Raw genomic sequence first — 14,061 nt, forward strand, 5'->3', positions numbered from 1 at the left:
TTAAAAATATATATGAATCAATATCAACAGTATTGAATAAAACCACACGCTGTGCAGACTGCAGCTAACCTGAGGTGCTACGTAGAGGTTACTGAGAGCTTAACTCATGAACACCTCAGTAGAGGGTCTTTTCCATACCACAATCCCATTTCCAGCACAGTGTAAGAAATAAGCAGGCTAGAAGTGAAGCTATTTTAAGGTACAGTACATTAATGACTTGCAGTTGACCACATTTTTATTTAAGGTCAATTAATTTCTCAGAATACCAGTGATAATGTCTTCTGTACCTCAGCTAAAAGTGAAAATACAGCCCTATACAGCACCTCTCTAAATGTCTGAACACCAGATGCACACATGATGTCCCCAGGACAGATTTATACGGCTTTTTCTATCCTACTCAGCAGAGACTTATCCTTCTGATATGTGAGCTACTCTGAGCTGCATTCTGACACAACCACACTTTCCTGCCATTGCTTCTTTAAACTTAAGTCGTCAAAAGACACATTAAGACAATGGCAAGTGGAGGACCATGGCTACACAGTGTTCTTCAAGGTTCATTTAAAAATAAAGGTCAAATTCTGCTGCCAGACGCCCATGGGTGACTCTTATTGAACAGATTTAATGCTTAAACATCCTCAGCCATAACTCATTTCAGGAACACAAAACTTTTTGACTCTCTAATACCTGCAACACGAATTACACAGTAAAACAGAATAGAGATCCACTTGGAGAGGACTCTAAAGAACATACTTAACTTTAAAAATGAGTGTTCCTGCTCACTCAATGGCAATTTATTTGTTTATCATTAGGAATAATCCTGAATTAGCCTAAATATGCTGTTAAACTGCAGTTCTGAATTATGAATGGGTAGGTATTACAATTACAATTACAAGCAAGTACTACAAAATGAACATAAGTACATTTCGACCCTGAAATACGTAAAACTCAGGATCACGACTCACACTGGGTAATGCCAATTCCACTTGCAGCACAAAAATCAACTATCAACTAATTTCAGATCACAATAGCATGGTAGAACTCCTGGCTTCAATAGCAGGATGTAGAATCATATCCACTTTTCTCCATTAATTATACAATGTACAGTGTTTACAAGTTTTTCATTTTGCAGGACATATTAATCACATTTGGTCTATTAAAAATGGTAATAACAGAGAATTTGTTAAGGGAAATCAAAACATACTTGTGATAATTTTTGCCTTAAATATTAGAAGAGCTTAAAAATCTCAGCTCAATTTTTTCAGTATTTCTCTAATTTGTTCAGCCTTTCATACTGGCTTCAGCAGAAGTTAATGATAACAAGTGAGCAGGTACTACAGAGCTATCAATACAGCAATCTGCACTGGAGCTGGAATACAGATTCCACAAAGCCAAGAGGATTTCACCTAAGGCAATTCAAACAAAAGCATGTGGGGACTAATTAGAAAAAGGTTTCTTTGCTCTTCAGATACTTCTTGAAGATTACATCTGTCAGGATTCTGTATAAATGCGAATCTGTAATGCTGGAATTGCTGTGGAATTGTTGGAAGCTGCTTTTTAAAGATATCCAGCAGCCTCCTTACTGTTTCCAATAATCAAATTCTGCACATAGCTAGCTTGTAGACTTGTACAATATTACCTTTTGAATTTTGTCTTTCTTCCTTGTTTCCTTCTGATTTTTTCAGCCCCTGGTATCTTATTTAAAAATTAAAGTAAAAGCTCTTCAGAGCCAAAACTAAACTCACATAAAGATCTACCATTACGCTTAATGAAATGGGCTTCAGTGTAGACTATCTGGCTAGAGTACAGGTCCCAAGCCACAAGCATTGATTATTACTTCTATTCTACTTCTACTTACAGAATTCTCCATAATTCTATTGTTACTATCAATATTTTATGTCAAATACTACCTCAAAACAGAAAAAGTTATAAAAGAAGGATTTTATATCACATTTTTTGGTCAACTTACCTCAAAAGTATTTTTGGTCATGCCCGAGAGTCCATAATATGATGTACCCGTTGCAATAGCACATACACAAAGTTCTCCTATTTCATCTGTTTTACAGAGCTGAGGAATTCCATCTGGCTTCACTGAACACATTATAGCTAGAAGGAGAACAAAACACTTTAAAAAAATTATAAAATGAACTACAGAATAACAAGTGCTGTGGGAAAGACATCACGGTGTAGCTGACATAAACAAATTAATTATACGTAGACTAATGGCTAGCAATAAGTTTCTTGAACATTATGGTGTTCAACATTGTCAAATGTTATTTGTATTATATATAATATTTATACAAAAAATGCAAAGATCTTTATGTAAACTCGATCTATACACTGATTACAAAACCCATTTGCCTTGCTCTCTAAAATCGCAGTTGATCCGCAATATTGCTCTGAAATGTGACTGTGTTCCCAGCTTTGCATACTGAAGACCAGATTTGTCTCAGTCAGTATAAAATGAAATACCCTAATGGAGTCCTTGATAATTACTATACAGCCAAGAGGCAGGCAACCAGGAAATTCACCTCTCAGAAAGTAGCAAGTAACACCATATGAAAGATCAAGATATTCCAGCAGACTAGTATGGTTGTTTTACTGAGAATTTATCAGAGCTCAGACTCCCTCTCGCTGGTCTTACAGCCCTGCAGAGACAGCAGGAGCTAAATGGGAGGGATTAGAAAGCACTGGTCTGAGAAAGAAGCACTATTTTATGTCAACCATGTGAGCAAGAATCAGGAATACTGCTGTAGCTATAATCCCTGGAGTTGGAGTACAGCATTTGTAGATTTTGTAGTTGGAAAGAGAATATGATGACCAAGGGAGAGCAAAAATTAATCAGCATGTCTTTTAAATACAAGTGTTCAGAATCTTGAATGATCTTTCTCTCACTCAGAGGGTAAACAGGAAAGTGTACTTTCATTAAAATAATCAGAACACAGTATGAAGTGCAACACAGAACACCTATTATAATATCTTGCATGATAACTATTAAACAACAACCGATCATATCTTCCTTCATCTTAAGTTGTTCAACTGAAATTTTATAAGATGCATCATTATATTTAATTGCTTTAGTGCATAACAAGCATTCTCCTATGAAAAACTATGGTATTAGCCTTTTCTAATATCTGTAACACCTCATTTAAAATCTAGCTTTCTTATGAAAAATGTTATCTTCCCCTTTAGAAGCACTGGTTTCAGTTTGAATTTATCAACATGAGCTGTTCAGTCATACCTTCTTTATCTAATTGGGTGATAGCACAAGATCTTTGGAAAAACATTCTGCAAGCTTTCAGACAGCAATTTTGTTGATCCTTAGCACAGGTTATGAAAAAATTCCCTACTGAGTCTCATCTGGGTCAGAGTTATGGATATTTATAGCCTTATTTTTTCTACCAGCATCTCACAGTTAAGGAATAGATGTTCTGATGTGGTGGCAGGTTGTTTAAAACATGTGTAACCTGAGCACAGACAGCCACTGAGGTAAATGCAGAGAAGAAATCCTGGGATTTCCAAACCATGAAGTTTTACAAGGTAATGCTTTTGGACTAAAATGCTTTCAAGGACATGTTATAATCCCAAATCTTGTAGTCTGGCAACAAAGTACGCCCACCTGTGACTTTGTACTGCTAATTACATAAACTGATAAATCATGACAAGTTTCAAAGGAAGTTCCTTACCTCCTGGCATCACTAAGCCAACATCCTGGACAGTGAGAACAGAAAGCTTTTCTTCAGAGTCCACTCGAATTACTCCGTAAGTGAGACCATGCATGGACAGAACTCCTCTTCCCGGTGGCTGGTTGCTGTCATCCGTTGGCCTACAAGCATGGGTAAGAACATCAGTGCACCATCAGGCAAACACAAGCATTTACTTATGCTTAATTGACTCCTATTGCAAATATTCCTGTGTTTCAGAGTTTAAAATTTCACCTTCTTTTTCCCCCTACTAGACCCAACAGAATCCTGTTTTTCAGTTATTTCTGACTAATTACGTCTGTTAACTCTCATTCAGTACCCACCCACATATATGGGGCTGCTGAGATGAAAGTAGCACCTAACAACAGCTTGTATTTAATTTTCAGATAGATTTATAAAGATTGCTTGATTATCCAAGTAAAGGGCTTTTGCCTTATTTTAAAAATACTGAGAGGCGGTGCAGATAATGTGAAGGGAAACTGCACTCTGAAGTTTTGGAACTGATCAGAAAATAGCTTGATAAACTCTCTGTATGTTACCTATTTTGAGGCAACCTGGAACTAGGACTAGAAAATCAAACTTACCTGTCAGACTAAAAGCCTAACTCTTTCATACTGCTATCAAAGCCAAATTAGAACGCAAGTATGCTTTCTCTAAATCACAGGTATGTCTTTCCAATCCCAATATTCAGGCATCTAAAACTACTAAACAGAAGAAATTAGATTGTAGTAGATTTACTGCCAAAACGCAAGGACTTCACCGTCTTCATTTTAGTACATATAAGTGAATTCTTCCTATTCTAATTTACCACATGGAAATTAAAACAAATTACTCCTTCATCAGTCATGGTCAAAATGTTGTGGATGTGGCCTCTTTGTAACGCCTCAGTTGGCTCAGATTTGCTGCCAACATGCTGTAGAATTCCACAGCATCAGCACAAGACACCTGTCAACTTGTTTCAATATAAACCCACCTGCTGCATCTGTGGACACAATTATACCTACGGAGAGTGCGGCTTGAGCAAACGAGTGTTGATGTATGCAAGTTACTAAGTCAGGGGAATATGTCAGGGCTTCTCATGTCTGGAAAGACTCTTACACTGTCCTACATTTTAAAATGCAAAAATGGAAGCTGTTGTGACGCTGATCTGAATGTGGATAATGCATCCATACAGAGCAGACTCCAGCTATTTTCAAGACGGATAAAATAGCCAATACTTAGCTCACGATTCTGCATTTTTCCTAAATACTCCGTCATAACACAACTATTTTTTAACAGATAATGTCCTTTTATATGACATTTCCCCTCTACTGTGCTTGAAATATTAGATGGGCCTTAGCCAGTCCTGCTCACGTAAGCCTTGCTCTGATCGGCCCTATAAATTTCAATTAAAAGGTTTTATGAGGCATATTTCTCAAGTGACATCGTCAACAAAGAAAGATGTGAGCACGCTTGAAAAATGCATTAGAGCATAACAAATGGTGCTAGTAAACAAGCAGCTGTGATAAATAACGTTCCCATCATGTAAAAGGAACTTTCAGTGACATTATTGATCAACTTTCTCTCCTCCTTGCTCCCCAAAACACACAGGTTGCTGCTCACGAGAAGAAAGGTCTCCTGCAGGCACACACAGCTGCTCAAAACCTTCCAGGAGCAGAGGCCATCTGGACTTTCATCACATCTATTTTCTTGCATTACTTATCACATACAAAGACACTTTGCAAAGCATTTTGAGAGCAGCTCCTACTACCATTTACAAATACAATCTATTTTACCACTGTTTTTGTCAGGCATTTAAATGGGAAGAAACCTGTTCTTAATCTTTTGCATTCCCTTAAGCAAGTAGGTTCAAACTAATCTGCAGTCAACCAAAGGGGAATAACATAAAGAATTCTTTGCATGACACATCCCTTTGAATATTAGGCTTCATGACTCAGCTCTAAGGCTAAAGTACCTCTAGTCTATTACTGACTGTCTTTTTCTAAATTATAAGGGTATTGCAACTGAGAACTGGTTTTGTTACTCTTCCTGGTAGGAAGTTCAGTAAAAAATACACCATAGATTTTGAAAGATTCAGAACATTAACAGGGAGCTCTCTGGATCTCTGCTCTGCAGGGAGTCATTTTAATGCATACTTCAGCTGTAACTCTTTGGAACTTGTATGATAATGACTTTACTGTCAGTGGAGATGGCTTGAACAAAATGAAAAATACTACATCTCCCAAGTTCAGCTAGCATTATCCTACCATTAAACAGACTTCAAAAAAAGGAGATATGTGTTCAGTAACATTCACTGTAGTAAAAACCACTCTGTAATTACACAGTGAGGCACTGAAGATAAAAATGACTCTTTGTTTCTTTTATGTGCTAATCATTTTTTTGGGTAAGCTCTCAGTGCTAGTTAATTTGAAAATGAATTTCTAGTTCTTCAGAGGGCTACAGGAACAGAGTTTAAGACTAAAAAGGGCATGCCAGCCATTGCATTATAAAGTTCTCCCACTTCCTAACCTGTGATTTGGGGCAGATTTTCCAGGGCTAGCACAGGAAATGAAAACCCTGCTCAGTGCTTGGCACAAGTGATGCCCATCCACCTCCTCTCTGCTCTTACAAACAAGAGCTCATTCCAAGGGAGCAAAGGCCTGCACAGCCTATAGCAGGGAAACCCATCACAAGGGAAAAACACTTTGGTATAAAGTTGAGAACAGGCTGGTGGAGCTGAATGAAGGGCTCCCTGAGATCCTGTAGTTCACAGAAAGACAACTAACCTGGACAGGGTAAATCCCTGATGGATTGCTTTCAGATGTTTTAAACTAATAAGGAGGTGGCTGGAAGTCAACCACACTCTCGGCCTCATGTCTTTCTTCCTGCAATGTTCTGTTGGAAAGCTAATTGAAAATCTAGTTAAATTTCACTTGAACAGCGTATTTTAAACTTTGTGGCAGGAAGTATTTTACTTAATGCTATTATAGTGCTTTACACTTTAATGCTGCATGTTCTAACATGTGAAACAATTGTAAACGGCTGCAGAAATATGAACTGAAAAACAAAGCGCCTACTGTTCAAGGTACAACTTTTGGAAAACTCTGCCAAAACAGACAATAGTTATACCATTTACTGTGTGCTACAGCACTCATGACAGGATACTGCTGCTAGAGTACAAGTCTTATGAGGAGTGATTAAGGGAACTGGGATTGTTCAGTCTGGAGAAAAGGAGGCTCAGCGGGGACCTTAGTGATCTGGGGTTGGTCTTTTCTCCCAAGTAACAAGCAACAGGACAAGAGGAAATGGCCTCAAGTTGTGCCAAAGGAAGTTTAAATTGGATATTAGGAAAAATTTCTTCTCTGAAAAGGTTGTCAAGCATTGGAACAGTCTGCCCAGGGAAGAGGTTGAGTCACTGCCCCTGGAGGTATTTAAAAGATGTGTGGATGTGGCATTCAGGGACATGGTTTAGTGGTGGACTTGGCAGTGTTGGATTAACGGTCAGACTTGGTGATTTTACAGGTTTTTTCCAACCTAAACAATTCTGTGATTCTATATATGTAAGGCTTAACAGTTTTAGTAGAATTTAGCAGTTTTTAGTAGAATTTATCAATTTTATTTCTAGGCACAAACCTCTCAGATTCAAAGAGGATTTCCAGATGGTTACTAGAGTCTATGAATGGTTAAAAAGTGCCAGTCAGCCAAAAACAACCTGCAGAATGTCATAATTCTCTTTAAACAGATTACTTTAGAGTACGATTTTCCTTGATGGCAATTCCACTTAATTCCCACATTTTAATTATTTTATGCTTAGAGTGGCATTTTTACACTTCTATTTACAGAACTTACTCTTGCATTGCAATCTATTCAATTTAAAATTAGATAAAATTATGGACATGGGAACTATAAAGCACTCTGAAGTTAAATTATTACTCTAGAAATTCTTCTTATATGTCTTCTTTGGACATGAACAAATTTTAAACTAAAAATGTCATACAGAAGTTAAATATGCAGATTCATACTTGAATAATTTTATCATTTCTTTTCAAGTTACCACATACACATATTCAGTGGGTCTGTTTCCACTGGTGTAACACAGTACCTTCGAATAGCCACAGTGAGAGCTTCTGGTGAACTAGCACAGGGACAAATGACCTCCTGTCTTAGACCTTTACTTTGGAAGACATTGAGAAATGCATCACAGGAAGAAATAGACCCTGGGGTAAAGAAAAACAAACAATCAGAGGAGAAAAATAATTTGATTTCTGAAGTGACACCATTCAAACTGCAAACTTACTATTTAATATATATAGGCTTTTCGGGAGAAATAATTTAAAAAGTATCCATGTCCACTGGGAAATAAGTCATAGCTGCTACAACCATATATATGTATATGCAGTTGTGTATGCATACAGAGAATGAAGACACAATTTTGAGCATATACTCATGTAGAAAAGCCATTACTGCTAAATTCCAATATGAACATCATTACAGTGTTCTTTTTTAGGATGAGTGAAATTAAAAATTTAATTTAGAAATTCAAAGTAAACTACTATGAACAAGCAGAACACCTATAGGCCAGTATCTTATATTATACAAAGAAACAGTTAATGCTATCAATTGTCATTAATAGATCCAGATGTGTTTCTCTAGAGTAGCATAAGTATTCCCCTAAAATTCTCAGTTACTTCTCCATCTGAGTACCATCATTCAGGAAATGTTCTGATCTTTTCTACAGCTTAAGATCTTTATTGCTTCAGGTCTTTATAGCTTCAGCCTTTATGCAACTGTCATGTTAAACAAAATTGGATTTACTGCAACTTACGTTATGTGGAATATCAAGTTTGCCTCAGGATTAGCTAAAGAAAAATATATTTTGAAAAAATCCAAAATTAATTACCGTTTTCGTAAATGTCATACAGTTTACAGTAGACAAACCCTATTTTTTGAAAATATTTTAGCTAAGATGGCTGAAGATTGAAACTTTAAACGCAAGACAGAAACCCCTTCCTGTTCTCTGCTGCACTGCAGCAGCACAGCTTACATGGGTTTGCACCATCAGCCACTATCAGCATACGCAGCGAGGAAAGGTTGATGTCTCTCTGATCTCGATGTGCCACCAATGCCCAGTGCATGTCCCTGGATTTTACACAGGCTACTTTTGCTGCAATAAGAATGAGAAAGTTACTAATACACCATATAAAAGCTATACAGCCATATTATCAAATTGTACCTTTGATTTTGACTATCAAGGAAACTTTTGTATATTCTTGTTTCTTACCTTTGTATTGACAGACTTTTTGTATCCATGACAGTGGATTCACTTTCATTAAGGAGTATGGAATACTTATAACATGCATCATGTTCATGACACTCTGAAATCAAAAAAGATAAACAGGTTTTATACAACAATCATGGTAACTATTTATATTGCGTTACGGGCAGGGGCATCTATGCAAATCACTCTATGCTTATTTTATTAATAATGCTGGCATTCAACTTTTCCTATCTGTCTACCTACACTGAGATGAAACAGACACCCATTTACCAATGCTTTAATTAAGGATTAAGGATTTAGGATTTAGACTAAGCAGATCATAACTTTGAAGAAGTACTGAAAAAAATTAAACACTTTCCTTCTATTTATACTCGAAGATATCTACATGTTTGCTATGTAGGTTAACATTATCCCTAAGCCCACTAAACTTCCATATATGTGAACACAAAGGACAAGTAGCAGCAACATATCTGTCTAAAGAAATCCACCTCTGGGAAGACCAAAAAGCTATCAGTGGTAGTGGGGCACAAATAAATTAAAAGACAGAGAAATTGCAGTCACAGACTAAGCAGAGATCAATTTATTTTAACAGAAAATAAATGAAGGAGGTTTTAGTCCTGCAGGTGAGCTAATTCCAGTATTTTCAGCAAGGTCATGAAAAATTCCAGGAAGTTTAGAAAAAGCAGCTGAGTGAAACCAATGACAGATCCAAAACTGTTCTCTCAGTCTGAGCCTGTCAATTGCATCCGTGATTTCTCAGCGCTAAAAAACCAGCCTGTAAATGCGCTGCTGCTTTATTTCTGTTACCATTTAGAAATATCTTCTGAGGGTAACACACCTCCCCTCATAGCAGCTCAGGTTAAATACATTATTTGTTTTGGCAAACCTAGGTTTAAGAAAGGTTAAGTGTCCCAGTGGATTAGTCATCTAAACACTTGTTCTCTTTTCAGTCTGGCAGAAGCACAGGTACAGGAAAAGCACTTACAGGCAAGTAATGTTGAAGTTCAGACCAAGATTAATAGCAAAGGAAGGCACAGAAAAGCTCTATTAGACACTTGCTTTCAACTTCAGCGATAAAGATGGTTTTTTAACATGAGATACTTAAGGGCATTAAGCCTAATAGTTCATTTCTGCTTCAGAAATGTTACTACTGCCCTTTGATACTAAGAACAGTATAACACTGCATGGGAAAAGTATATCAGATCACTGGGAATCAGAGGGACCTCCAAATCGCTGGGAATCATAAGGACCTCCAAAATCATGGGCCCCCCCCAAACAGTGGCCCTTCGAAACTTGATATCTGTTCTTAAAATGATCAGTGAATCGTAAGCATTTTGTCAGTCACTGGTTGCAATAGCCCTGGTAGAAGCAATCCTTAAAAATATGTCAGTTGCCTCCCACGTCAATTGAGGAAGACATTCAAACAACAAGTGGACAATTAACGTAATATAAGGTATCAGAAATGTTTTAATATTAGTAAAACCATCTATTGGTGGGAGTTTTGACAGCAAAGATAATCAGTGGCAATAGAGCCATGCCATTGGATCATATCTTTAGAGAGGTAAGTACTAAATTAATTTGTTTATGCTGTAAAGTTTGATCGCAAAATGATACATCGATAAGAGTAATGTGGTAAGAATGGGGCTAGAGTACTTGACATGATGCATAAAAATACATTGAGATCTTTACCACAATCATTATGGGTATGTGCTCCAGAAGAAGTTTAAGTCACATTTACTTTGCTTTCAAAGCAAAAAAAAACTGTATTAAACTGTAGGACATCCCAGTTTGAGATAGCAATAAGCATATTAGGTTAGTTTATTTTCCAGTACTCACGGAGAATAAAAAAACATACTTACTGTAAGAATTCCATGCCATAAACCAACATCCTTCTTGAAATCTAATACATTCACAATTGTTTCAGCTGTCCAACAAAAACAAAGCAGAGTTTATTTTTCAGAACATGGCACTAACCCAAGGCAAACCCACTCAAGGGAAGGAAGCTTCAGTATAACATGACCAGTGACCTCAAAGGTTAACTTTCACAGTAAATTTCCACTGTAGGATTTATATTGGCTAGGGCATTATTTGTACCTCTCCTATAGATATTTTAAACGTGTGCATATTTCCTAAAACAAATAAAAAAAAAAATCCAGTTTTTAAAGCTAGAAGCCTTTGGACCAAATCTATGTAAAACATAAGATAGGAACCTAATGAGAAATAAGCTACAATTCACACTTGATTTTAAGGATGATGCAAGTGAAGTGTACTCTGTACCTTCTGTGTATCCACATGCCTGGGTCAGAGCTTGGCAGTGTGTCAGCAGCGCAATCCTTGTCACAGTCACCCCAAGCACACTTCCATCTTTACATGTTTTGTACTAAAAAGAAATAACCAGGGAAAGTCAGTGTGCAATAATTACCCTATTTCCATTATTTAATAGCTATGTTTAAAGTGTTTCCTACGTAGGTGAATGATTGGCACATCTAATGACTCTATTTTAAGAAGGCAGCAGTATTGAGGAATTTTGGAGATACTTCTTTGTTAAAAGATACTTTTTTTCAGATAGGCTTTCTCTTTTTGACTGAAGCTTCCCAGGCTTGATATCTGAAATCCACCTCTTGTTTGAAAACAGGAATCATGGAAAAATAATTCTAACAACTCTGACCATGTTAATGACTAGATGACTGGCTAGGTTTAGCAGAGAACAACCTAGTTCAGTCTGTTCAGTGTTTATGTTACATTTTATAGGCCAACCAATAAACCCGAGCTCCCTTGTGCATCTTATAAGGCATGGGATAAGAGCTGACCTCAGAATCCTTGCTGGGTGCTGTAATAATAATCTATATGTATACAGTCTGAAAGACATATGCTCTTTAATGAGAATATGAGACTCATGAGAAAAAAGGAGGAAAAAGAGGTGGGAAACCATTTGGGATGATTGCAATAATGTTTTGACTTTATGCAAAAGTCTGAAAACTCTGTGGCAATTAGTAAATTAAACATTTATCTTTCTCCATGATGAAGATAATCACAGATTGAGAATCAAGACATCTCTGCTTCTCTAACCCAGTGTTCTGACTGCACAAAGACAGGAAATACCTTCCCTCCATTTGCTTGAACTTAGTCATTTAAATTCCATACTAAGACCACTGAATTCAAGGCATTTGAGTCTATGCAGAAGTAGAAGAAAATGATGTGGAAAAAAAGGGAAGAAAATTAAACTTAACAGCATTGCTAACTTGCCCTTCCTGATACTGGTTTTTGGGGGGAGTATGACTCACAAAGCAGTAAGTGATAGGTAACCATTGGAAGAAGAAGTTCTTTCTCTTTCAAAGGGTCTCAAGGTTGTGATATGAGAACTGAAGCTTCACTGTGAAACTTGTCATCTATCAATCCTTGTCATCTATCAAGCCCACACTATGAACGAGACTGAGATTGGTCAAGGCAAATTTAATATAGTATTGCAGCAGCCACATAGACAACATAAAAACATTTACGTTAGAAATGCCCAAAATGCAATTTAACATTCCATTAACTTTTCTGAAATCAGTATCGGTCTAATTTATTGTAAAGTATTACTTATTAACAGGCTAAACCAGGATGTTCTTTGCTTCTGTGACTAGTGAATGAATAATGATGTTTACCTAATGCAGAAGTGCCATATGTAATGATTCGAGGAGAAGATGCATCTTCATTAACTCACCTCAATGTAAGCTGTGTCATTGTTTGCATCCTTGATGTGTGGGAACCAGTCACGAGGCGGCTTGGAGAGGTGTTTAGACTCTGTGACAAACCACAGCAGCTTTGGCCAGCCTGAGGTACAAACAAGAGTTCAGCTTTTTTTGAGTTTCTGCTGGATAAGACAAGACAAAAGTCTTCCCTGACAAAGCTTTTTTCCTCAAATGCCTGTGTTACCATTACCTAAACATTGATTCTTTTTGAACCTCAATATAGTATGGGAAAGAAGATTTTCCAGAATTGTTTTCTTAACACAGCTATCATGGTCTAAGACAATCTCTGAGGAAATGGCTGGGCAGTTCAAGCTGTTATTGACCCAAACAGTTTCATTACCACTCTCCTGCCAGAGGTTACTGTCCCTACACTTAGCTATCGGATTGAATCGTAAGAATGCTTCTCATCTACTACAGTCATAAGTCTGTTGGTTTAATTTTGCTTGTGGCCACAGATGATCTCAGCAGCCCAGCTTAGCCAGCAGAGAACCAGGTTGGAAGCACTGGTACTGCTCTCCAGCCACAAGGTGGGCACAGCCATCACCACCAGCAGTGACACACTGGGACAACGGTGTCCCAGCAGCCACAGCTGCTCCTGTGGCAAGTGTTTCATCACGGGCTGATCCTCACCCACAGACACTAAATAAGTGCAATGTTTACTACTGTTGTAGTAAATGACCAGTGATAGCCACTAAAAGTAAGGGTTAAATTACCTTTAAACTGTGGTATCTCCCCTGTGGGGCTTTTAGGCAGTCCTTTATGGCATGCATCGCTGGTCAAGGCCACAGTAACTCCACAGCTTCCAAGCAAAAAGCCTATTTGTTGACTTCCTGCATCCTAAGAGATGACAAAATACACAGAATTGATTAGAAGTGATTACAGGCTGAAATAATTTTTGTCCTTGGGCACATTATCTTGAGAGGAAAACAGTCTCTTTCCTTTAAGCTGATTTCCTTTTAGCTGATTATCAAAACTCATCTGTACATTGACAACGGAATTCCACACCTCTTGTCTGTATGAATATAAATTATAAAGAGAATGGAAGCCATCAGATGGCATCTGCTCTCGCATCTCTTCAGAAAGGATGACGAGTGGCTGAGAGGAGTGTCAGAAGATTGTTCCTTCCAGAGGGATCCTTGAAGAAATGGGCAGACACGCCCTTCACAAAGTCCAACAAAGGCAAATTCAAAGTCCTGCACCTGGAGAGGAACAACCGCCTGCACCAGCACCATCTGGAGAGCAGCTTTGTAGTAAAGGACCTGGGGGTCCTGGTGGACAACATGTTGAATGTGAACAGCAATGTGCCCTGGCACAAAGAAGGCAAATGGCATCCTGCCCTGTGTGAGGCAAAGAATTGTCAGCATGTTGA

The 14,061-nt window shown here is 37.7% G+C and overlaps 1 protein-coding gene across 4 annotated transcripts in view; it reads right to left on the reverse strand.

The window, feature by feature from the left end:
* Positions 1-14,061, reverse strand: part of DIP2C (disco interacting protein 2 homolog C) — a 310,204-nt gene that overhangs the window by 65,829 nt on the left and 230,314 nt on the right. For all 4 annotated transcript variants that reach the window (XM_017819402.1, XM_017819401.1, XM_017819400.1 and 1 more), the window contains 9 exons: positions 13,406-13,529; positions 12,665-12,774; positions 11,236-11,338; positions 10,818-10,882; positions 8,962-9,055; positions 8,725-8,844; positions 7,783-7,897; positions 3,684-3,823; positions 1,967-2,103 (listed from right to left, as the gene is read on the reverse strand). In XM_017819402.1, coding sequence (XP_017674891.1) covers positions 1,967-2,103; positions 3,684-3,823; positions 7,783-7,897; positions 8,725-8,844; positions 8,962-9,055; positions 10,818-10,882; positions 11,236-11,338; positions 12,665-12,774; positions 13,406-13,529 — 1,008 coding nt within the window. The remainder of the gene's footprint in view (positions 1-1,966; positions 2,104-3,683; positions 3,824-7,782; positions 7,898-8,724; positions 8,845-8,961; positions 9,056-10,817; positions 10,883-11,235; positions 11,339-12,664; positions 12,775-13,405; positions 13,530-14,061) is intronic.

This window comes from Lepidothrix coronata, unplaced genomic scaffold (assembly GCF_001604755.1).
Source record: "Lepidothrix coronata isolate B3197 unplaced genomic scaffold, Lepidothrix_coronata-1.0 Scaffold74, whole genome shotgun sequence".
NCBI classification, from domain to species: Eukaryota; Metazoa; Chordata; class Aves; order Passeriformes; family Pipridae; genus Lepidothrix; species Lepidothrix coronata.